This window comes from Arctopsyche grandis, chromosome 2, assembly GCF_051622035.1.
Source record: "Arctopsyche grandis isolate Sample6627 chromosome 2, ASM5162203v2, whole genome shotgun sequence".
Taxonomy (NCBI): domain Eukaryota; kingdom Metazoa; phylum Arthropoda; class Insecta; order Trichoptera; family Hydropsychidae; genus Arctopsyche; species Arctopsyche grandis.
The window spans coordinates 29,837,151-29,862,948 of NC_135356.1; the positions used below are offsets into that span (position 1 = coordinate 29,837,151).

At 32.6% G+C, this 25,798-nt stretch overlaps 1 protein-coding gene across 1 annotated transcript in view; it reads left to right on the forward strand.

Moving 5' to 3' along the window:
* The first annotated feature begins 863 nt into the window (after positions 1-863).
* The window catches only part of Ets65A (DNA-binding protein D-ETS-3), a 117,070-nt gene continuing 92,135 nt past the window's right edge, over positions 864-25,798 (forward strand). Inside the window, exons 1-2 of the mRNA XM_077445894.1 lie at positions 864-1,243; positions 21,963-22,046. Coding sequence (XP_077302020.1) covers positions 901-1,243; positions 21,963-22,046 — 427 coding nt within the window. The 5' untranslated portion in view covers positions 864-900. The remainder of the gene's footprint in view (positions 1,244-21,962; positions 22,047-25,798) is intronic.

Below are 25,798 nucleotides of genomic sequence, written 5' to 3' on the forward strand. Positions count from 1 at the left end.
TAGATCCATACGTCATCACTGGCAATACAGATTAATCGAAGATCTTTTTTATCTGGCAAATTAGCATTTTTGATTTAAAAACCGCATTTATTCGTCCAAATGCACTCCATTCTAATTTCATACGTATCTTTCTATTTCTTATTTATACATACATATTATATATAGGTAAATATAAAAGAAATGTTTCTCAGACTTGTATGCCGACAAATCTTTAGTTAAACGTAGTAAGGTATATCTTGATAATCACCACTCACTGTTGAATAGAGAAGATGTGGTGTTTCAAATCCAAACTGTGCCAATGTCACAAACATCCTGAATTAAATAACTGGACCACTAAAAATTTCATTTACATATGATCTTGAAAACCACTGATATCAATAAAGCGACGACAAATTGAATTTGAGTGTGAGCTATCATTCCACTGTTATTCAATTATTACTTTTCATCACGGTCTCTGCAGTACGGATATTTTCTTTAGAAAATGAAGTATGAAACGATCTCCATAGTGACTGTCATCTTTGATGCTCATTTTACACTCTTCAAAACGATGAATCCATCCATAAAGAGTGATTCTCTTTAGCGCATTGTCTCTGTTGATATCTACATATGCATGATAGCGATATCAGATTTGATCAGTAGAAAATATCAGATTTGAAGAATAGAGAATTCAATGCTAGACGCAATTCAAATCAAGCCAAATCTCGAATCGTCGAGCTGATGCGAAGCCAATTTCAAAATAATATAGCACAACCCATCATTATCTTACAGCATTTTGTATACGAATGATATAATTTTGAATGCTAATGTAAAATGTGTTATTTGAATTATTAATTTATTGCTATATTGCATAATTGCAGGTACGAGAAGAGTCGTCTGGTACGAAAGAGGCCTCTGTGTGAGATGTACGAGAGCAGTTGCTCGTACGGGGGTGCCTTGGAGTTGAAGCGAGGTGCCCTCAAAGAGGAGCCTTGGGCTACTGGAGAATGGCCCCCCTATCGTCTACACCAGTCCACATTCGAACAGTTGAAACAGAGTGTGGAAAAAGCGAAAGCTGCACTCCAGGACCGATCCGGCTTCCTGGGAACCGCAAGTGCTTTCAGCGACCTCTACGGAGGAAACCAGAGGATCGCAGATCATCTGGGACAGGAGGCGACTGGAAATGCATTGGGTTTCAATGCACGCACCACCACTAGACCTGACGAATCTACCCTCACAACACTGGAGCAGAAGACCAAGTCTTTAGGTGAGGTTAAACTTGTTCATCTACATATATTCTATTTTATTATAATTCAAGTCTATGTTTTTGTGTGAATTAATCAATTTTTTGATCTGACTTTCTTGAACAATTTTCAATATCATTCGAAACCTCATCGAAATGAAAATTAACCCATCCCAAAATTGATATTTATTATATCAGCGAGAGTTAGCATAAGTCCGTATTGGATAAATAGATTTTGTTGATTTGGCTACTATATCAGCATTTTTATGACAAAATGTAAATATATCGTATGTTTTCAATAGTTGGGGACCGCAAATGAAACTATACAATTATGTAAATGTGTTTCTGTAAGAGAATTTTTCACTCATAAGTGGATGTGATGGATTTTAATTTTTATGAATTGTATATATTATACATATGTATATATATGTATAATCGTTTTTTTTGTGATATTTAAACGATGTTTATTTAAATTTCGACTATTTTTAAAGCAATCTACAAATAAAAGAACTCACTCGGATTAACAATAGTCGTGAGACTTAATAGGGTTGAACACCACCGCCTTATCCATACAAACGTACTATACTTCTCCCTTCCTCAATTATGGCACCAGAGAAATTATTTTTTGATATGTTATGGATATTTACCATTGGGGTGCATCTATTGTTTTATTTTTTTGATTAAATATTTTTTATAGGAGCTAGGAGCCGCCAAACATCTATAAAATCACCTCTTTTTTACACCCACGAAAAGAGTCCAGCATGCTTATTTAACGGTTGATTTAAAAAAAATACGCCAATAGTTGCACAGAAAATATCTTTCTCATACCGATGATGAATTTTTTTTAAAAATTGGTCCAGTTTTGAAGGAGAAAATAGAAGAATTCGAAACCTCGATTTTGTCGATTTAAAATACGTATTATCTGGTGGAAGCGCAACTGTCGCATTCACTCAATATATATTGATATATATTGTTGCATTTACTCAATATATACATTCATTCAATATATATATATATATATATCGAAGAAAGGAACGGCAACAAAATTAAGATTTCAGGTGTACAGCCCTCTTAAGAGAAGCAAGCATGTTATCGTATTCATTTCATCAGGTAAAAGTCGAGTTAATTCAGGGCACAGCAATACTTAGAGTACTCGCAAATAGCAACCAATGGCAGGAAAGAGCGGGTCGACCAAACCTCGCTTCCGAGCCCAAAGGGTACGCCCTGTCGAGAATTCCGACTTTTACCGGTATATCTATGTATAAAATAAAAATAAAGAATAAAATTTCAATAATCGTCCTTGGAAATAATTAAAAACGTTGAGTAGCTCTGTATTGTGTAGAATCTCTATTGAATAGAGCGGGGCATATACATATCTGCGGTGCTGAAATTCCTCCAATTCTATTCACCTTTCAAAAGGATTCGGTGCCAGAGTGGGAGGATCCGATTGCAAAAGTTTAAGGTTCATTATTGCCGCACTCGCTCTATTATCAAACATTCGGGTAATGACTCTTTTTAAAAGTTCTAAAGCAGAGAAGAGCTCTTCCCGGACGCTTTTCCGAGCCGGGAAAGTTGCTTATTGCCACCATTGGCCTCGCCCCGCCCCATCATTGTTGCCGCCATTGTAAGAAAGCGAATCTATTATTATGCCCCGTCACCACCCCCTTCCAACCCACTATTCTTCTTCACGAGCCAAATAAAACTTATTAATATATTATGTAGAAGAATGAAAATATATTATATATCTATTGTTACGGTTGTATCTCCCTCCACAGACCGCAACACTGTATACAGCTAGGAAAATAATAGAGCTAGATTCGGAATAAGATCCTTGTCATCAGTTTATCACTTTTTAAATCATGAGGAATACCACTCATTGAAAAAAAATCAAACGTTTCTCTTTGCTTATTGTTTTGATCTACATAACAATATCTGCAGCTTTTGGAACTCGTCTGGTTGATGATATTTCACAGTGAATTTTATATAATGTTTCTTGAATACTGTCCGGTTGAAAACATTCTTATTTCATATTGTCAACATTTTCTGATACATGTTAGTACATATTAAATTTTATATTCTTAAATTGTAGTATGAATGTCGTAATATGAAACATACTACGCAAACTAGCTAAATTTACATTCGTTCTATTATACATTCAAATACTTAAATAATAGTTAAAACTATACTATTATATAGCGAAATAAAGAAAAAATAGTAAATAAAGGAAATGCTTTATTCAATGAAAAGTTATGTTTATATTTTATATCATTTTCTTCTTACATTTTCGTTGATTTTATTCAGATGAGCTTATTCAATAGCTCATCTAAAATAACTGCATGTATGTATACTTAGACCCAAAACTGTCAGTGTTAGCTGGATTATTATACTGTTTTTTTATTTTTATTATATTGATATTGTAATAGTGTAATAAGAAACCTCTGAAATATTTCTTTACAAAAGTTATTCTCCAGTTAGTTCAATTATGTATGATGGAAAAACTTTGAAGAATTCTGTCTACCTTAAGATCTTCAAAACAAAGATTTCCGAAAGTCAAAATACAGTACACATTAGGGTTTCTGATTTTCTGGATTTTTTCAATTCCCGGGACACGGGACGGAGCTCGGGATGGTTCCCTTGATTCCAGAGATCTTGGGATACGTACAATGTAGATAGAATATTTATTTATTTATAAAATATTAAATATTAAATAACAATATATTAACTGGAAAAAATGTTATTATAAAAGCAAATTTATTTGAAATTGCTTCATAAGAATAGGTACTAGAACGTTTAAATGATAATCTGAAAGCTTATTTCTAAATTTGGTCCAAATATTTCCAACATTGGAAAAAACTCTTTCAATTACGGTCGAAGTTGTTTTATAGTAAAAAGGGACGAATTTTTTTTAATTATTTGTTTTAATGCTAACATTTCCTTTATAAAGTCGACGCTATTTTTACAAACCTCCTTTACGTTTCACTTACTATTACAATTAAGAGGACTTTTTTATATCTCTTATCTCTTATCCGATCGTTTTTATTAACGTTATTTTGTAGATTTGTCTTCGATATCTCCTTAATTTAACTCTTCATTTATCTTCAAGCACACAATTATCTCATCTTCATCAGAATCTAAAAGAGTCTTCCAATGTGGAATCCTCAATACAATAAGGATACACTCGATAAATTCTCAAACTCGGATACATAATAGTTTCATTGTAGAATATATGTATGTATGTATGTACATTCGATTTTATTATAACATAACAATATTTTTCCCAGATGAGAATTCCTGGGACACGGGACATGGAAACTTCCGTGAACTCCCGGGGATTTTTGTCCCGGGTCAAAAACCCAAGTATACAGACAATTCTTTAAAAAAAGTCAGTCGAGGTTGAAGAAAATATAGACCATCTCCTGGTCTTTTTAAGTTTTCAAATTTGTGGCACAACTAAACCTTCTGATATCTAATATAAAATCTATTCCAATTTTCACTCCAGAAATCAAACAAGGACTGAAGATAAAACATCATCCCCAAGACAATTTCATTACAATTCATTATAGAATCGAATGCGTTTAAAAATGCGTATTTTGAATATTATAAATTCAACTACCTGCATAGTAGTAATTTTGACACCTTTCTGTAGCTATTTTCTGGTTAGAACGTAGTTTGGGAGATGCTGGGGGTAGTTTCCATGGTGACCGGCGACGCCCCATTCCCGCCCACGCTTTTCAGCGACGCCCCATCACACATCTAGATAAACACACCCTCGTCTAGTTTTTCCTCAGATTTTATGGGATGCTAAAAAAGCCTACGAGCTCGTGCTGCAATGTTGCCATTTGATTTCTCAATTCGAACGGGATCGCGTGACTGTTTGTGAATGGTCTGAAGGGTGGAAGAATTAATTCGTAATGACGAGTCTGAATCACCCATTTTCTTATTAAATGGTTTGTTTGCTAGTTAAGTGGAGATGCTAGTTTTATATTTCGTTGTTTACATTCTATTGCAATACAATGTACAATCTATACAATGTAGCATATATTTGAGTCGTGGAGTCTCACATAGTTTTGTGACATTCGAACAGGTTAGTGTTGAATTACGAACGAACGTTGGGTTCATGATTGTGCTAAAAGTGATAAGCCAGTACTTAAATACAGTGTTTCCATTTTTCTTTTTTCTCATTACAGACATTAGAGGAAGTGAATAACATGTATGAAGTAATTTTTATACGACTCATATAATATAGAATCTCATTGGTCAATCAATTGTTTGCTAATTGAAGAGTGTGCTAATTGAAAAAATTGGACTACCTTGTCTTACTGGCATATATGTGCTATTGTTTACAAACCTTGTGTGTTTGTATTATGATTAGTTTATATAATAATATGAGTCGTTATATCTCTAAGGGGTGGAAGTCCACTTTCTTCATTTCAGGAAATATATCTTTATATCAAAATGAACGGGATATATTATATGTGGGTATGTGGTCTATGGAAATTAAAAAAAAATGAATTATCAAGAGTTATTATACCGATTTCGACTGCGTTTAGATTTAAATTTCAGTTCCAATTCCCGATTCTTATTTCAGTTCCGATACCTTAACCGAATCAATTCCGATTCCTGACTCGTATTTAAATTATTATTTCATTTTCAATTCCCGATTTCTATTTTAATTCCGATTCCCGATTTTTATTTGATTCCTGAATCCCATTTCAATTACGATTACTGATTCCTATTTCAATTGCGGTCCCCGGTTTCTATTTAAATTTTGATTCCCGATTCTTATTTCAGTTTCGATTCTGATTCCTATTCCGGTTTCAATTGCAATTTTGATTCCCGATTGTTTATCAGTGATTTCCTCTTGGTTAGTTTCCTCCATCGGGAAAATTGAACACTACTAATTAAAGCCTGTATCCTTTAATTCAAAACCCAACACTCAGATTAAATTTCTATATATAAACATTGTGTAAACACACACAGATATATCGACAATAAAAAAATCCAAACATATTCACGATCGACTTTAACCTTTTAGTGGCGTGTGCCGAATCCGCGCATCCGGAAAGTCGAGTCATTGGATTTTCGCCATTATTATCAAACGATATAAACACGAGGAGATTTATTGACACTCGACGGGACAATAGTGCAGCGCCGTTCGCGCAATTAACACTCAGGGGCGCCCGTTTCTTGCCGCCCCTCCCCTCCCCCCATGACAAACTCTGACTAGGCGAAATTTCGAAACAATTATTGCACGTTCCGACCCTGGGATTCACACGTGGCGAACAATGGTCCGACGACCCTATAAATCACGGCCAACATCAATTTCCAAGTGGCAGCCATTGAACCAGTCTCGCGCGCCGCCATAAATAAGACATATCAGTGTCTATTGTGCACTCGCTGTATATTATATTATATTATGCACAGTGTCTGCATATATATGTACATATATAGTACGTGTGTGTAGAACAACGACTACAAATCTTGAAAGCAATGCGTTTTTCTTAATTGCATATGTATATTGAATTTGCATCTGAAAGATGGCAGGATGTCGTAACTCGAAAGCTAACTTATGAGTGATTTAACTGTTTTTTTTAGTTTTTCACATAATAGAGCCAATATTGTAGCGTGAACAAGTAGAGGGGTTTCCGTGATCGAAGTGAAAGACGCAGCAGTAGTGGTAAGGTAGTTTATTCTTCTTAATCCGTCGGCCTGCTAGCTCCGGATGAAGCACAGACTAAAATGTTATACCTATCGGGTACTCTCCGCACAAAGAGATGGCTGTTGTATACAGCTTGTTCATAGGTCGAGGTCTTTTTGGCGCGAACGCGAGATCAGCTGATTATTTTTTTCTTATTTTGTAATTCTATGTCAGCATAATGTGCAAAGTTTTTATTTTAACTTCAAATTATAAACCAATTACACTGAGCAACAAAAATCACATTTTTTACAATCTTTACTAAGTTTTTAAATTAAAATATGTTAACGAGCGTAAAGGAGTGGGATGGAGTGATGTGCTCTCTATTTTTCATCTCGCTCTTGCATCATTCCGTATAACATTTTTGCACTCGATTTAAAATCATTTACTCCCCAAATTAGTACTTTAAAAAAATAAAAAAATATTAAGTTGGAAAACCAATCCTTATAGTGGTGATAAAGTGAAAAATAAGTGAAAATAGCCCATTATATCATGGAAAAAAGTGATATTTTTGACTTTTAAAATTCGATAGATAATTAATTACAAGTATTTCAAAGCAATTAAAACTCACAATCAATAGAAAAAATATATGACTATTGATTGCAATAGTCACTTTTGGCACAGACATACTAGGTTTTGAATTAAGGACTACAAAAGCCAAAAATCTGTGAGTATCGCCCATTTTTCTAAACGCTCATATCTCTTAAATGATAAGTCATATTCGAACTCAGTGAGTTAAATTTAGTGAAAATTGATTGGTCTTTGCTCCACAATTTTTTTTGTTGCTCAGTGTTATTTTTAAAAATTTCATAATCGTTTGCCATTTATAACAAGCAAATATTAAAATTAATTTAAAACATGTTCATAAACTTACTTATATATAGATATGCTGTTTTAGCTTAAAAAATTACTTAAGTTAAATGACTAATTTTGAAAATTTATTAAAATTTAATTTCTTTTACATACTAAATATTATATAAAAAAATAAATTATTGTTTGATTCCTTGTCTGCTATTTAAATCTACAGTTTTAATGTAGAAATCACCCAAATTTGATAAATATACTATCTAATGACTCTTCAACTTAGACTTCCATTGAAAATGATGTATGAAGATATAGGATTTTAAAAACACTTAAAAAAAACTTATAACTTATTTAAATTATTTATAAAGACATTAATAAAAAAAAAATGAGTACAAGACTATGATGAAATTGTTATGAAATTTTAGGCGACAGTTTACCTACGTATCTATATGAATGTGAAGGTATAAAAATACATACAAACGTATCGAAAATAAATAAAAAAAAACATACACACACATCGGCGTATTTATCGTATACCCTTTCAATAATTGAGGTGAACATTTTGTCGGACGACATTGTTGGTAAAATTGTAATGGACCGATTCGATCCGGGAGGGGCAGGGGGGTTGGATTTCGGGTCCTCCGGTTCCCATCGAGTGGTTTCCACGTGCCGGCAATAAAAATCGAGACGAAAGCGCCAGATCACCGTAATATGTTAATCGTGGGGAGACGATGGGGTGGGGTGGCAATGGGGTGGGATCGGTGGGTACGAGTCATCCCATTGTGCGGCCGCGTGGCCTGGAGCGCGCGCCAGGTCGACCGTGACCGGCGAATCCAATCGGAAAAACGGTTTGATTTATCGAAAGGGAGGGCGAGGGGTGGGGTGGGACGAGGGGTTCGTGGAGTCTGAGGGGGCGCAGGCTCGGCGAACCCTCCGCCCCAGTCATCAGCGGCATTATGCGCGCCCCCAGATAATGGCTCGACGCGCATCCCTTTCGTATTCATGACGATGACTGAAATTCGACACGATGCTGCAAACGTTATTGTTGTTATCGAGTGGGAACCGCCGTCGACCGGAAGTCCGGTTGTTCATTCAGTTCGTTTACTCGTTAGTTGTTTATGTGTGTAAATTAAAGTGATGCGATGATGATATATGCATGTATGCATGTAGGCGTAATCTGCACCTTCTTCTTTGCTTTGCCAACTTGCTAGGTTTGGCCCCCGATAGATATTTCGTTAAAGAAATAGACATGTTCAAAGATTGCCCACGCTTGTTTGACTTTACATCCCCAACTCGTTTTGTCAGATTTTAATTTTTTAAACGCCTATAACTTTAGGTTTTTCACACTATATCATATTTGAAGTTACACTTTACGTACCACCCCATCGACCCACCTGTCCTTCCTTGTATTTTCTTGATTTCTTGACCTCTCTCTCCCCATAGCAACTGTGAAACATTGCATGAAACTACACAGGGTAAGACACTTGGAATTATTTTGCGACTTCATCTAGGACTACCTCACAAACCTAATCCGTTTCTTATCTAATGCGTGGGGAAGTACATTTTGTTTAAGAAACTTTTTCTACTTAAGGATTTTTTTACTTTCTAGTGAACGCTTTGATTAATAAGTTTCATCTGAATCGATCTAGCATTAGACTTATGTAAAGTGTACATGCTGTCGCATTTGTACAATGTGTTGTAACATTGTAAGGACGAAAATAATTTCTTTATTTTTTTAAATTACTTCGTATTTAACTATATAATATTATTACAACATAATTCAAAGCATGGTCTTTAATAATGTTACTGTAAGTTTTGCTGTCCATAACATGACGTTGACAATTAATTTTATAATCTAAAAAATATAAATTTCCATTAATATAAAATATATACGTATTCCGTAAATAAATTAATAATATCAACAGATTAAGTATTTTATATTAAAATTTTATTAATTTAAATATTACAAAATACGAAACATGAACTCAAAACTAAAAGAAAATAAAAGTCAAATTCTACCGACCGCTATACGCACGAACAATTTTGTATTTCTTAACCAAAATGCAATGCGAAACTGAAACGAAATGTAATTGATCATCGCGGGTCGAGTGGGGGGTGAATGCGATTGCATATACATATGTACATTTTATGTAAGTCTAATGCTAGATCGGTTTGGTCATAGTACATGAGTATTTACAGTACATTGTATGATAATTATTTTATTTTATTTTAAAAGAAAAACCAACAGTCTTAAATCAAAACAGAACAAATAATAAAATAAATTACAAAAGACCAATAGGCTTCCGCTGGTAGTAATAAACTAAAGGGAAAAGATACACGTAGTCATACATACAATTTGGAAATGAACATAAGAAAAAACAGAGAAATTACGTAAATAATTGAATATTAAATTTCACAGTTAGTAAGATTATTCAAAAAATGACTTAACTATTGCTCGCCTTGCTTAATGCAGAATTTTTCTTTTTTAAATTTACTTTATATCTTCCATGGAAAATAGCGAGATATTTCAACAAAAATTTAAATATAAAGACATTTTTCTATAGGAGATATGTCTTTAATTAAAATCATATTGTTTCGAATCTCATGACGAACGTTAGGTCGACGAAAGGGCATTTTGTTCTGTGCGGCCATTCCAGAGATGACTCGTCGTAAAAAGAAGAAAAACTTTTTTTGTACATTTGTAGGTGTGTATATATATTTTTTTTCATTCAGGCGAATAGAAAGAAGGCAGTACAGAGAGATAAGGAATATTGGAGACTTTTTGTTGTTGGAAGGGAAGTTATGGACGTCGTGCATAATAGAGGTCCCACCCTCCCGGAGGACAATTTAATATTACTCTCTAAAGAAGAAAATTTAACTTGGGGACGGAGGAAAGAAAAACTCGAGACAGAGAGAGAAATCGAGAGAGAGACGGGGAGCGAGAGAGAGGAGTGGGCCGGAGCATTGTTTTCTTTTGTATTTGAAAAATGGCGGCTGCGGAAGCTGTAATGGCGAACCGCCGGAAACCGGTGTACTCGGCTTGGCCCCGGCTTTTGAAAACACAACGCCTTTTGTTGTTGAGACTTCCAAGAGTGTAGGAAGATGGCGGGCTTGCTGGGCTTAAGAAGACTCGTTCGCCCACTTTCTCCATTATTTCACCACTTTATTATCAGCTCTCTTGTGCGCGCACCTCTGCCCGGCTCTGCCAAGGTAAATTATAACCCGCCAGAAAGCAAAGTGTAAAGGGTTCAGATGAAGCCACGTGAAACGGTAATGGTACTCCGGCATGAGTTGCAATTTGGTATATATGTATAATACATATGTATCTAAGTGTGTACATATGTACTTGAATTCATTAAAATGTTTATTTTTTATACAAATATGTACATAATATATCGCTTCTATAGATAGTAAGGTATCTAGTCTAGTCACCGCATCGTAATCTAGTCACCGCATCGAAAGCTCGAAAAATCGAAAATGTTCGTTTACCAGGAATACATATGAAAAGCAGGTAGTATATATATATATATATATATATATATATATACTACCCGGCTTTTCCTCTCGTATCCTGCCCGCGCATATTAAACAAGACAAAAAGAGAGATAATTTCACCGCATGCCACTGATATATATATTATATGGGTCTGCCTCACGGGACCGAAAGTGAAACGCCCGAAAACGCAAATATCGGAAGGCAAATATTGAAAATCGAAAAATCTTAAGTTGAAAGATAAAAAAGGGTCTCTCCCCCTCGTCGTATATACTCACTAAATTTACGAGAGCAAGATACAACAGGAACAAGAGGAACAGGCTTTTCCTCCCGTATTCTGCGCGCGCACATTAAACAAGGCTGTATGACAAGAAGAGAGATAATTTCACCGCATGCCACTCATATATATTATATGATATATACATAGTACCGTTTACCATGCACCCTTTTTTTTTTTTGATCTTTCGACTTAAGATCTTTCGATTTTCGATCTTTGCCTTCCGATATTTGCGTTTTCGGGCGTTTCACTTTCGGTCCCGTGAAGGAGACCGATATTATATATACATAGTATCGTTTACCATGCATATATTCTTTTTGATCTTTCGACTTAAGATCTTTCGATTTTCGATCTTTGCTTTCCGATATTTGCTTTTTCGATTTTTCAACCTTTCGATGCCGTGATGTAGACCCCTCTATAACACCTAATTGTTTGGGTCAGTATGTTAAAGATTGATATTAGTCTACGTACAATACTTAGATCTATACTTAATACAATACGGGACCTAACTCTTCATGGCAGCGTTTTAAATATTTCAAATTGACTCTTCGTAAACTCCCTTGACTTTTATTTTGCCCATCAACATTTCAATGAGTATTTTAGGAAAGGAATTGATACCTGATTTAGAATTCAAATTAAAGCTTAATGGTTACATACATACATATAATATGTATGTTTATAAATTACTACACAACATATACATATGTTAATTCTTCATATACATACATATGTATGTAATGTAATGGTGTCTTTCATATTTGATCATCACTTTTTTAAAAAATAATACATTTATATATGAAAGAGTTAATTATTTGTCAATTTTCAGATATTATCATCATTGAGATTGTTTATCAAATCATATGCAATTAATTATGGCTACTATAGATAGATAGTTAGGAATACGTGAAGGCCGAAATAGACTGTTTGCTGCTACCAAATGATTGCATTCAATAAAACGAGGAGTATACTCGTAGTAAAAAAAAAGATTCGTTTACGTTTTTTTGTTTCTAAGTGTATCTATATTGTATTTGTCTAATTTTCACTACTACTTTCTTGACAGATAGTAATGTCACTTAGACTGTTTCTCAAAACATATGTATGTTCTGTTATATGTACATATTATATATGTAAGTAGATACTATAGATAGTTTGGAAGATGTGAAGGCTGAAGCAGGCTGTTTGCTGCTACCAAATGATTACTTTCATTAATACGAGAAGTGAATTTTTTTATTCCAAAGTTTCTCTTCAGAGTTATATATATTATCTTATTTTATATTTTATTCAACATTTTCAAATTTACTGCTTTTTCTGTAATTAGAAGGGAATGTACATATATATGTATGTATGTACTTAAAATGTTTTAATGTGTCGGAATCGTTTGCTGACATATTTAAAAATAAAAATTAAGTGAATTAGAATTCAAAACTCTTTTCACACAAACGAATAATAATCTACATATGTATATAAAATGTTTGTTTGTCTGTCTGTCTCGTATAGGCTCCTAAACCACTCAACCGATTAACCGTGTAGTCAAGGAAATGTGTTCGTTGGTAACCACGTTACCAGTTGGTTTATACCACGACGTTGTTAGTTGAGCTACAACCATCACTTTAAACGGGAACGCAACGGGAACGGGAACGAGAACAGGAACGGGAACGGGAATTGCAAGCGTTATTGTGGCATTTCAACGCACGCCGGGTTCAGCTAGTTATAAATAAAATAAAGGAATCCCTTCATATCAATTTTGTATATGTATTATACCTACATATACAAAAATTCGAAGAGATGTATCTATGATCACGTTTTTGAATGTGTGAAAAAGCGTTTTATAAAAATACGGGGTGAATGCGATAATGAAGCGAGGGTTGGGGCGTAACTTACGCCACATTTCAGTCGGTAAATATGTTCTGGGCGTCTAATTGAATGAGAGGAAGAGGACGCGTGCCGGCATGGGTGTGCACACTAACAAATGGCCCTACAATCATGCCGACTCATCAACAAACACAGAGGGCGGTCGCCTTTCAATTCGGATACAATCTAATCAAACCTAAACTCCAAATTTAAGCACTTTGTATATATGTATGTATGCACGTACTTTTTCGCTCGTTGACATTCAACGGGTAGTTTTAGAGTTGAAAACACACTGAAAGGAACAGCAAGGCACGTCTTAGGGCGAAACCACACAGTGGTGCATGTGGCACAATTTTTTTACACACCTCCTTTACGTTTCACATGGCTTTCGTGTCAGTGGTCATTTTTATCTCTTATCCGATCGTTTTCATACTTTGCCATATTGCTCATTTTGGTCATCAATGCACGTTAATGTATCGTCTGCCATTACGTTGGAGATAAAATATCGTATACAACGCGTTTTAAACACGCGGAAAGTAAATCTTCCTGACGTTTAATAAGCGTTCGTCCCGTATCTTTCAACCTGTTCGCCTTGATATGGCGGTATAAGGTTTTAATTGTTTAAACGCCTATAATTCACTCCATATTTTATGAAATTTGCTCTATTGGTTCTCGTTATCTCTAATATATAAATATTTATAGTTTTATTGATAGTTTTAAACATACATGGGTCTACGCGACGAGACAGAATGTTAAATTACAGAAATGTTTCATGCAGAGTGTCACGGGTTCGATTACCACTAGAGTCTCGTTGTTCGCCAGACCTTGTTTTGTCGAGGTCGATCGTTTCTTATCAGAATTTGCCAATTTGTTTGTTTTTCATTGAAACGGTTCCTGTAAAATTGGCTTTTCCTCTTCAATTTTCTATTACAAAACCTTGAGTTATTGTTATAAACCAGGTTTCGCTATATTTCTCTCCATAGATGTCTCTGTGGTTGTTTATCGAATGTAAAAAATCGTATTGTTACATGAAAAATGTTATTGATCGTATTGTATAAGATGTTTGTAATGTCTCATCATATATGTCAGATATCGTTTCGATGTATGTATTTGATATGGGTCTACGTGACGAGCCAGAATGTTAAATTACAGAAAACACAAATATCGGAAGACAAAGATCGAAAATCGAAAGATCAAAAAAAAAAATGGTGCATGGTAAACGGTACTTACTCACTTAATTTGCGCGAGCAGGATACAACAGGAACCAGAGGAACAGGCTTTTCCTCCTGTATTAATGTGCGCGCGCAGAATACGGGAGGAAAAGCCTGTTCCTGTTGTTCCTGTTGTATCCTGCTCGCGCAAATTAAGTGAGTATGTACGTGAGTATGTACCGTTTACCATGCACCCTTTTTTTGATCTTTCGACTTAAGATCTTTCGATTTTCGATCTTTGCCTTCCGATATTTGTGTTTTCTGTAATTTTACATTCTGGCTCGTCACAGAGACCGGGTAGTATTTATTCTTGCTTGACAGTGATCTATACCAAAACGACTCTTCGGACTATTTTCGGTAAAATTGTATCCTTGCTTGACAGTGATCTATAACGAATTTGGGATACACCGTTTGTTTGTTTGTTGTTACTTAAGTATGTAAATATTTAATACGACATACGATACGATATAAAAACTAAAGTCGGATTTTGTCCTGGGTGGATTTCGAACCCGTTTTCCTCCTACTGATAACTGGAACGCATTACCATACAACTTTAATTTTACACAATAGGGCAGATGATGGAAGATGGATGAGAGTATACAGAGACGAAGTGATGATGATGATATGTACATTATTAATATTTCTATTTTTACAAACCTCTTTTACGTTTCACTTACGATTACAATTCAGGAAAAAATTTGCCTCTTATCCGATCGTTTTCATACTTTGCCATATTGGTCATTTTGGTCATCAATATACATAAGTAAATGGATCCTCCACCATTACGATAGAGATAAAATATCGTTTAAGACGCGTTTGAAGTTTGAAAATTTTAAATCTGGGAGACGTCTATGTAGTCTTTAGTTTTATACATAGATGGCGGTAGTAAAATAAAATTATTGGTATTTTTATTCAAAATAATAATTTATATATCTTATTACAACTAGAATGAATAAATTTCGATACTTTTTAAAAATCTGACTTACATATATGTAAGCATGCACATGAAAGATAATAGTTTTGACCAATATTTAATTACAAAACTATACTTCTTCATGTACATACGATGTTGTTTCTTATCAGAAATAAGCGAATAAATATGTATATATTCATGTGTTTCATAGTACTAGAAAACGTAGTCTCTGGCCATTTGCCTTTCGTAGCGGTTTCTCAGAGATCAATGACTCGTCTGTTATCAGATAAGGTTTTTGTTTACAACACAATACAATCGGCTGAATAAACGTGATTGTGTTAGTCACTGTATGTCAGAAATTCAAAATATTTTTAAACAACGACGTCTAAATTTTTGTCTCCTTTGTGGTCTGCAGATATTTCTGGCTACGAGTCTTTTCATCTCCTTTGTGTACAATGTTTGTGAAATAAACTCAAGGTAAATGTGCGAATACATTTACATACATTTTACAATGATTCGCTTAAATAATACTGTACAAACTATTTTTAACTCAATTTCAATTGATTTATTTTGGTTCCCAACATAATACATAATGTATTCATGTTTTATATATCTACATAAATAATAAATAAATAATATCAGTTCGCCGTCGATCGTTGTCGATCGATGACGCATTCGCACCGTTATTAGCTCTTCCATAAATAATATTTAATTAAAGTACCTAAACGGTCTTGTCAATCAAACAATCTGTCAACAAAGTTTGTTCCTGTTGTGCTATTTTTAATTCGTACTTATAAAATATACTCAATATACTCATAATAATTACAAAAATATGAATTCAAGTTTCAAGTGGGTAGTCCATACATTCTCGTTCGCAGAGTGAATTTCATAGATTGTCAACCTTTAGTTCAATTCAATTTGGCAATCATGCAGTGTTGTGCATCTTGTGAAACGCAATTTTCTAATGGTGTTCAATGTGGTAATTGTAAGAGACATTACGATTTTAATTGTGCCAACATTACTGAAGGCGGCTACAATAGATTGGGAGCTATTAAAAGGGCTACATGGAAGTGTCCACGATGCCGTAATCCACAAAGTTCTCAGTCTTTGACCGAGTCACCTTCGCCGTCATTGGGTACACTACTTAAGGAGATCCTTGATATTAAACGTAACATATCATGCCTGCCGTCGCTTGCAGAAGACATAAAAACGATAAAAACTGATATTAGCGACCTCAAAGCAACAGTTCAAAGATTATTGAGGCCGAAAATAGGATAAGTGCAGTAGAGGATAAAGTGAAAGACATTGAGTCACTTCAGAATATTGTTGATGTTATTACAAAATAAAATCGCAAGCAATGAACAGAGATTAAGGCTCAACAATGTGGAAATAAAAGGAATCCTTGTAAAAATAATGAAAACGTCTTTAATATTTTTGACTCGATCTCCAAAACTGTAAATTGTAATATTCCAAAATCAGAAATTAATTATATCACAAGAGTTCCCACCCACACTTCGGATAAACTACTTGTAGTGAGCTTCATCAATAGATATATTAAAGAAAACTTTGTTGCGACTACCCGTAAACACAAGAATCTCACGGTTAACGATATAGGTGTTGGTGTTGATAATACCAAAATCTACATAAATGATCAGTTAACCATTGCCAATAAACAACTTTTGACCAAAACAAAATCCTATGCTAAAGATAAGGGGTTTCAATACGTCTGGGTAAGAAATTCAAACATACTTTTAAGAAAAAACTCCACTTCAAAGATTCTGCACATAAAGACTTTGGACGATTTAAAAAAGATTCTATAAATATTTTTTCAATGAATAAGCAATCAATTCTAATTTTTTCTTTATATTTTTCTTACCTTCTCTTTTATGTGATAATTATATTTACCGATCCTGTTATTCTCTTCTCTATATTTTATATCTACATTTCTTACTTTATTTTTTACTGTATTTTCCACCATATTTTTTACTATATTTTCACTTTTATTAATAATAATTATTTTAATATAAATATTATTATCAAAGAATATACACTAACTAATTCCATATTTTATTTTACTAATACTTATTTCAATTCAATTACTATCATCAATAATTATTATTTGATAATTAATTCTATATCTTCATTTATAATTACATATACTTGTGCATGCAATTACATTTTTTACTGTAATTTCTCCCATACATTTTGCTCTATTTATAACTATAATTTCACTTCTATTATGAATTATTATCTTAATATTAATATTATTATTAAAGAATATAAACTAATTAATTCCATATTTCACTTTATTAATATATATTCAAATTCATTTACTACCATCAATGATTATTATTTGAACAATAATTCTATATCTTTATTTATAATTACTAATGCATGTTCATTTATATACATATGTCTATGTTTACCTACGCATGTAAGCTTATACATCTATCTTTATGCACTATCAATTCTACCTATATATTATGGTTTTTATTTTCATTATTAATTATTGGTTATTTCTTATGTTTCTAAACGCACTTTATTTTCAATTCTATCGTCAATTGTCATCTAAATCATTGTTTATTATTATATTATGTACAAATACTTGCCAAACAACTATATAATTCGCTTTATTTATTATATTATAATTCAATTGGTATCACGAGTGATGGTTTGCTCGGTAATTCCGTATCACTTCTATGGATGCAAGTTTATGTATATTTATATACATATACACATAACTACTGATATTTATGCTTATGGATATCTACACGTCTATCACTACGTACTCATTAATTGCTAATTCTATTTACGTTTTACAATTTATCCGATTTTTATTACATTGCTATATTTTATCCTGTGTACTTTCCATGATCCTTATTTCCATATGCTTTATCTTCCTACTCTATTGATCCGTTTCATATTTTTGTATGTATGCATATGGACATGTGTATTTTCGTGTATAATTGTATATATGTGTATATGTGTTTATATGCATTTGTATACACATATATGTATATATGTGTACCTTTTTTTTATGATTTTTCTGAGACTACTTAATGGATTCTATTAATTTATATTATCAAAATGTACGTGGTCTCCGTACAAAAACTGATATTTTTTTACGAAATATAAACATGTCCAATTATGATATTATTTTGCTTACTGAAACTTGGTTGATGGACACTATAAGTGATAAGGAACTCTTTGATGAAAGATATATAGTATGGCGAAGAGATCGTAATTATGTTAGATTAAACCAAAAACGTGGTGGTGGTTGCCTTGTAGCTACTAAGCGTGAACTTGGAGTTGTTTCACGTCCAGAATGGCACTCTTCTGTGGAGGATATGTGGATATATCTCACTTTACGCAACATCACTAATGATCGCAACCTTCTCAAATTTCATGTATGTGTATTGTATTTATGTTCTGAGAACATAGGTAATTCTTTTAATACTCAACTTACTAATTTTCTTGAAAACATGTCTACTATTTCAACAAACTACCCGGATGATAGATTTTTAATCGTGGGAGATTTCAATCTAAGTAATATCCAATGGTCCCAGGATATCTCCAGATGAGGACTTATGCCTATCAATTCATTAAGAAGCACCGAAATGACTCTTATTGATGCATTACATTTTTGTAACTTTAAACAATATAATGGAGTACTTAACTTATTCGGCCGTATTCTAGATCTAGTTTTATCAAATGAACATTTGGTAGTAGATGCCTGTTTAGATCCTCTCGTTCCTGAGGATCCTTATCATAAATCTCTTTTAATTACTGCTGATCTAACTATTTATCGATCACTTAGATCTAAACCTTATACTAGATTCCTTTTTGATCTTGGTAACTATAACGAGATTCAAAATGAATTAAACTCTGTTTCTTGGTCTTATTTACATACTGTTTCTCTTGATGATGCTGTAAATTCATTTTATAATCTTATATATATATATATATATATATATATATATATATATATATATATATATATATATATATATATATATATATATATATATATAATTTAAGGGATAAATATATCCCACAGAAACATATTCAAAGTAGAAAATTTCCCGCTTGGTATACTGCACCCCTAAAAAAAATCCTGAAGGAAAAGTACAAATTTTTTAAGAAATTCAAAAATTATAACAACTTGGCTGACCATCATACCTTTGTACTATTACGCAATCGGGCAAAAACTTTAGAGAAAGAATGTTTCAAAAATTATATGACTAAAGTAGAAAACGACATTTCCTTGAATCCCAAAGCATTCTGGTCCTACATTAAATCAAGGAACAAAAACAACGTCCTACCTCATATTCTGTATCATGGTGACATTACTGCTGGTACGGGGGTGGACATTTGTAATTTGTTTTCTTCCTTCTTTTACTCGACGTTCCTTAAACCTGTCTCTAATCAATCGACTTCCTCTTAACCCTTACCAACCAACGTCTGTTCTGTCACAACTTCCTCTGAAATTGGATCAATTGAAATTCGAAGTGAAAAAGTATTAAATATTTTGAAATCAACTGATATTCATAAATCAGCAGGCCCAGATTTAATTTCTCCAATTTTTATCTCAAAATGTGCTGAAAGCCTAACTTTGCCACTAACCATTATCTATAAAAGATCTATTAGTGAGGGCCTTGTACCTTGTATCTGGAAATCAGCATTCATATCTCCTGTACATAAGAAAGGAAAAAAAACGAAATTTCCAATTACAGGCCTATATCAAAGCTATGTATATTTGCTAAGATACTAGAAAAATTAGTGTACGACCAACTTTTTCCAGCTATCTCGCAATCTCTTAGTATGCAACAACATGGTTTTCAGAAAGGACGCTCAGTTACAACAAATTTACTACTATTTAATGATTTTGTTACTAATACCATGAACGATCGGTCTCAGGTTGATACTATATATACAGATTATAGTAAGGCATTTGACAGGATTGATCACGATATTCTCCTTGAAAAACTTTTACAGATCGGTATTCATGGTGATCTCTATAGATGGTTCACCTCATACATTACACGTCGATCACAGGCTGTCTTATTAAATGGATTTATATCGAGATGGATGAATATTCCTTCTGGTGTTCCGCAAGGCTCCCTCTTGGGACCTCTATTATTCAATATCTTCATCTTCGATATTGAAAAATGTTTTCAGAATTCAAGTTTACTATTATTTGCTGATGATATGAAGATTTTCAAGAGAATAGACAACCGAAATGATGCTTTGGCCCTACAAGATGATTTGTTCAGGCTAGAGGCTTATTGCAGCATAAATAAGTTGGAAATTAATGTAGCAAAATGCTCCTGCATAACCTTCACCAGAATACTATATATGTCCAGTTGACTTTCCTCATTCAATCAACGGACATCGACAACGGACAAGGTATCGGAAATTAGGGATTTGGGAGTCTTTTTAAACTCTGATCTATCCTTTAGTAAACATATTGACAATGTTGTAGCTCGAGCGTCGAAGGCCCTCGGGTTCGTCATCCGGTCCTCCAAATGCTTTACTTCTATTAAATCATACAAAATACTATATTGTGCATACGTAAGAAGTATTGTTGAGTTTGCATCCCAAGTTTGGAACCCAGAGTACTCTGGTGCAAGAGACAGATTGGAGCGCATTCAGAAGAGATTCTTGAGGTACATCAGTAGCCGTTTTGGATTATCCTATACTTCCTATGAAGATGCTTGTAGGTGTCAGCATCTACTTCCACTTGTCAAAAGAAGGGAGATAGCTGACATCTCAACAATTTTGAACATCCTTAACGGCTCGATCGACTGTCCTCAATTATTGAGCAGACTATCATTGCGTGTGCCAAATAGAATGACTAGATGTAATGAGCTCCTTTACATACCTAATACTTTTTCTAATTATGGAAGAAGTTCATTCATCTAGCGTGCAAGCTCCACCGTCAACACACTAATTTTAACAATTTCTATGTTTGACTTATTTAATATTAATGCTATACAAGCTAGAGTGACTATTGCAAATTTGTTTTTCGATGATTAATTTTATTGAAAATTTACGATTGTGATTATGAATTTTTATTTTGATGTATTTATTTTGTCTTTTTGTTTTTTGTTATATATTATATTATATTTATTATTTCATAATTTTTATCATATTATTATTCTTATTATTTCATAATTTTTATCATATTATTATTCTTATTATTTTGATATTTTTATTGTACTGTTATTTCTATTTTTTTTCTTTTTGTTTTCTCTAACTTTCTTACTCTATTATCATTTTTGTTTCTTATTTTAAATGTTTGAGCTTTTCTTTTTTTTACCTATATGTGAAAATTATTAATGGTTTACTTAACATAATTATGTTTTTTTACTATCAATCTATGTAACTTAATAAACTGTAAATTTTCCAAATAAATAAATAAATACATATATATATTGTTTGCACTAAAAGTTTGGCTTATACATACATATTATCTAACATTTGTATTTCGCTTTAAATAGGTGGTGATAAATTAAGCAGTGGCCTGATGAAAAGTTATGGAACTACGAGCTTGACAGATTCGTTTCGCAATCCAAAATGTTCAGGTGAGTTTGATTGATCGTCAGTTTTTTTTGTACCTACATACATATACACATATTTATAATATTGTAAAACCATATATCAAGCTATAAAAACAAACTTTAAAAACGGAAAAATGCTAATGAGACTTCTTTCTTGAATAATAATGACAGAAATATTTTTCAAATTTACAATTTATTCATGCCTTTCATGTATTGATAAAAATATAGGTAATATACCCGACGTTGCTCTTACGAGTAAAAGTTGGAACAAAGTATAAAATTGAATTTTTTAAATATGTTTTTACCTCGATTTAAGGCTCAAATACAAGGCCTTTGATAGTTTATCGAGCTTTGCGGTTTAAAATGGAAAAACTCAGTGGCATACATATAAATAAACATTAATCTTCATATAGTAGAAGGTACATTTATAAAACAAATACATATATTGACAATACAGCTTTTCCATAAAACCGTTACTCAAATATACTGTTCCGAATGGATTATTTGAAACAATGCTTACGATTAATAGTTAAAACTTTATAGCTTTGTCCATTTAAGTGAAAGACATACTTTTATATTATTTAAAAGAAAAATCGGACTATGAAACATTCAACAAGATACTTTTCTATATTGAAAAATCAGAAAAAACATTTCGCCAAATAGCGGTATATATATGTACATAGCTATTGATCCAAAGATCATAATGTATTTTACCCATTATTTTTATTATTAGTATAAAATTTATAACATTATCTTATTTTAATGTAAGTGTTAAAGTCATAACAGGAAAAAAAGCTCAAAAACCAATTTACAATTCATATCAAAATTGTGCTAAGTAAATATTGTTTTATTTTTTAATATGAATGTATCGTATTTCATTGCCAAGTTTTATTTTAGAGAAAATTTATTATCTACTGCAAATTTAAATATTTAGTGAAATAACGACACGTCTTCCTGTAATAATAATGTATCGTATAATATTATATACATTTATTTTAACGTTGAAAATTACATCAAAGTAATTTGTAAAGACTTATCTATATGTAGATAAAATGGCAGATAAGTCTCTTATTTGTTGTATTATGTAGCTTTTTCTCAGATGAAGCTATTGTTATCAAAGTCATTTAATTATTGAAAACATCAGAATGAACCGGATATTGTAGTCAAACTGATTTTTTTAACAAACAGTTTTCAATTATGTATGTACATATACATATGTTTATATCATGCATAAGTCTTATCACAAAATAATTGTATTCAACGAAATATTTTACTGTTAATCAAAAGATTCTCATGAAATTTGTTTTTAAACGAATTTCTCGTAGAGTATATCGTAACATCTTTAGCTACGACAGTAATAAATGTCATACAGAGTGATAATATGATATTAAATGCCTAAGCTGTAGATGTGATCCTTTTCATCTCTCGATTGTGGTCAGGAATTTCTTATACTCTTTAAATAATTTCGACATTTGAAATGTATTTCTAGATTAGGTATTTTAAGTACCCTTATAAAGATTTAAATTTTTAGTAGTAATATTATTCATAACAAATAAGACCATATAAAGAAAATCTCGTTTCGTTTTAATGAATTCATAAAAACTACACATATGTACATATAATTTTTCATATTTATAAAATAAAAATCAATTTAAGTGGAAAAAGCTTAAAAACCTATTTACAATCTTATAAATGTTCATAATATATATTATACATATTATAAACTAGTTGATAAACCCAGATCCGCTCAGTATTTGTAATATAAATAGCTTAAACATGACGAATATAATAGTAAATATTCATTTATTTTTTTATTAAATTTATTTGAATCGAAAAAAAATATCGAATCGTCGTAGAAACTTTGTTTTGTTTCCGAATTTCCCAACCAAAAATACTTACATACATATAAGCGTACAAAGTCTTTTTCGAAATTATATATTAGATTTTAAGCAAATAGTGTTTCGGTAATTTGTGTTCATACCTGAAGGGTTTGACACAGTTTTTATAATAACTGATACTGTTCACACTTTGCATAGTACGGTTTTTAAATACCTCCTTTACGTTTCACTTACGATTACAATTCAGGAAAAATTTGCCTCTTATCCGATCGTTTTCATACTTTGCCATATTGCTCATTTTGGTCATCAATATAAGTAAATGGATCCTCCGCCATTACGATGGTGCAAAAATATCGTGTAAGACTTGAAATTTGAATTTCTTAAGTTATGTTTGAAATTTGAATTTCTGAAAAGCGCCTGACGTTTATCCAGTTTTTAGTTTTAAACATAGATGGTGGTAGTAAAACAAAATTATTGGTATTTTTTAGATACCTCCTTTACGTTTCACATGGCTTTCGTGCTAGTGGTCATTTCTATCTCTTATCTGATCGTTTTCATACTTTGCCATATTGCTCATTTTGGTCATCAATACACGTTAATGTATCGTCTGCCATTACGTTGGAGATAAAATATCGTATACATTAAAAACGGGGCCCGTAAACCTTCCTGGTGTTTAATAAGCTTTCTTCCCGTCTTCCAACCTGTTCGCCTTGATATGGCCATATAAGATTTTAATTGTTTAAATGCCTATAATTCACTCTACATATATTTTATAAAATTTGCTCTATAGGTTCTCGTTATCTCTAATATTTAAATATTTATAGTTTTAACTCTCATATGTATATATATATATTTCAAATTTGGCGTCTAGCTTCATGTACTGTAATACACGATATATATTGATTTTTAGCCAAATATGTCAAATCTGACATTTCACTGTATATCTCCTCAGTTGGTTTTATCTGCGAGATAAGTATTCAATAAGAAGTTATGTTGTATCTAATTGCTAATATGATTTACAATAAGCTTACATACATTTAGTTTTTTACAATAAGCTTAAATACATACATACACTTATTTTTAGTTATCAGCTAGCTGATTTAATTTATCTGATGATTGAAAAGTTCATTTCTGTAAATACATAAACTCATTTATGGACAATCATACATTGATAAACTATTCTTAAAGCAAATCATTAAAGCAATCTTAGTATTAATAAACTATTCTAAGCTGTAAGGTTCCCGGCATAAATGAGTATACATATTGCCGGCAGCAACTCATAACCTCAAATTTCATTGTTTATTCCTCCAAAAAAAACTTTCTAACCAATACAAGCTACATACATATGTATACAGATCAAACAGTGATAGTTTTATTTTTAGTTATCAGCTGATTTTTCAAAATAATAATTAATGATTGTTTCATTCTAAGATTCTGATTAGTTTGTTAGTAATATTTACAACTATCGGAATTTAACTTGGGTACTGTAGTATATTATATTAATATAAATGGTTGACTTAGATGATTTCTTGTGATAGTTTAGCATTGAAACATACGCATGTAAGAAATATTGAATTTTCTGTTTATTCTTTATTCGATACAAAGGGCCAAGTGAGGCACGGCCCGTTTCGGTGGGTGAACGCGCAGGGCTGACAAAGCAGGGTCCCGCTGTTATCCCAGGGGTTGTTATCGCCATTACCCCGACGGGGAGGAGAGGTGCTGTTTATGGCCATTATTCTCGCTGGGGTGTATACTGGTTTCGTTCGTCATTTAGTTTTCTTGAGGCAACATCATCTCCATTAATCATCGCCCCCGGTCTACGACACCGCCGCAGGCGAGATAATGCTAGATAACGGACCTCTCTCTCTCTCTTCTTATAGATATTTTATGTATGTACGTATATATGTATATACATATATTTTCTTACTGTATATATTT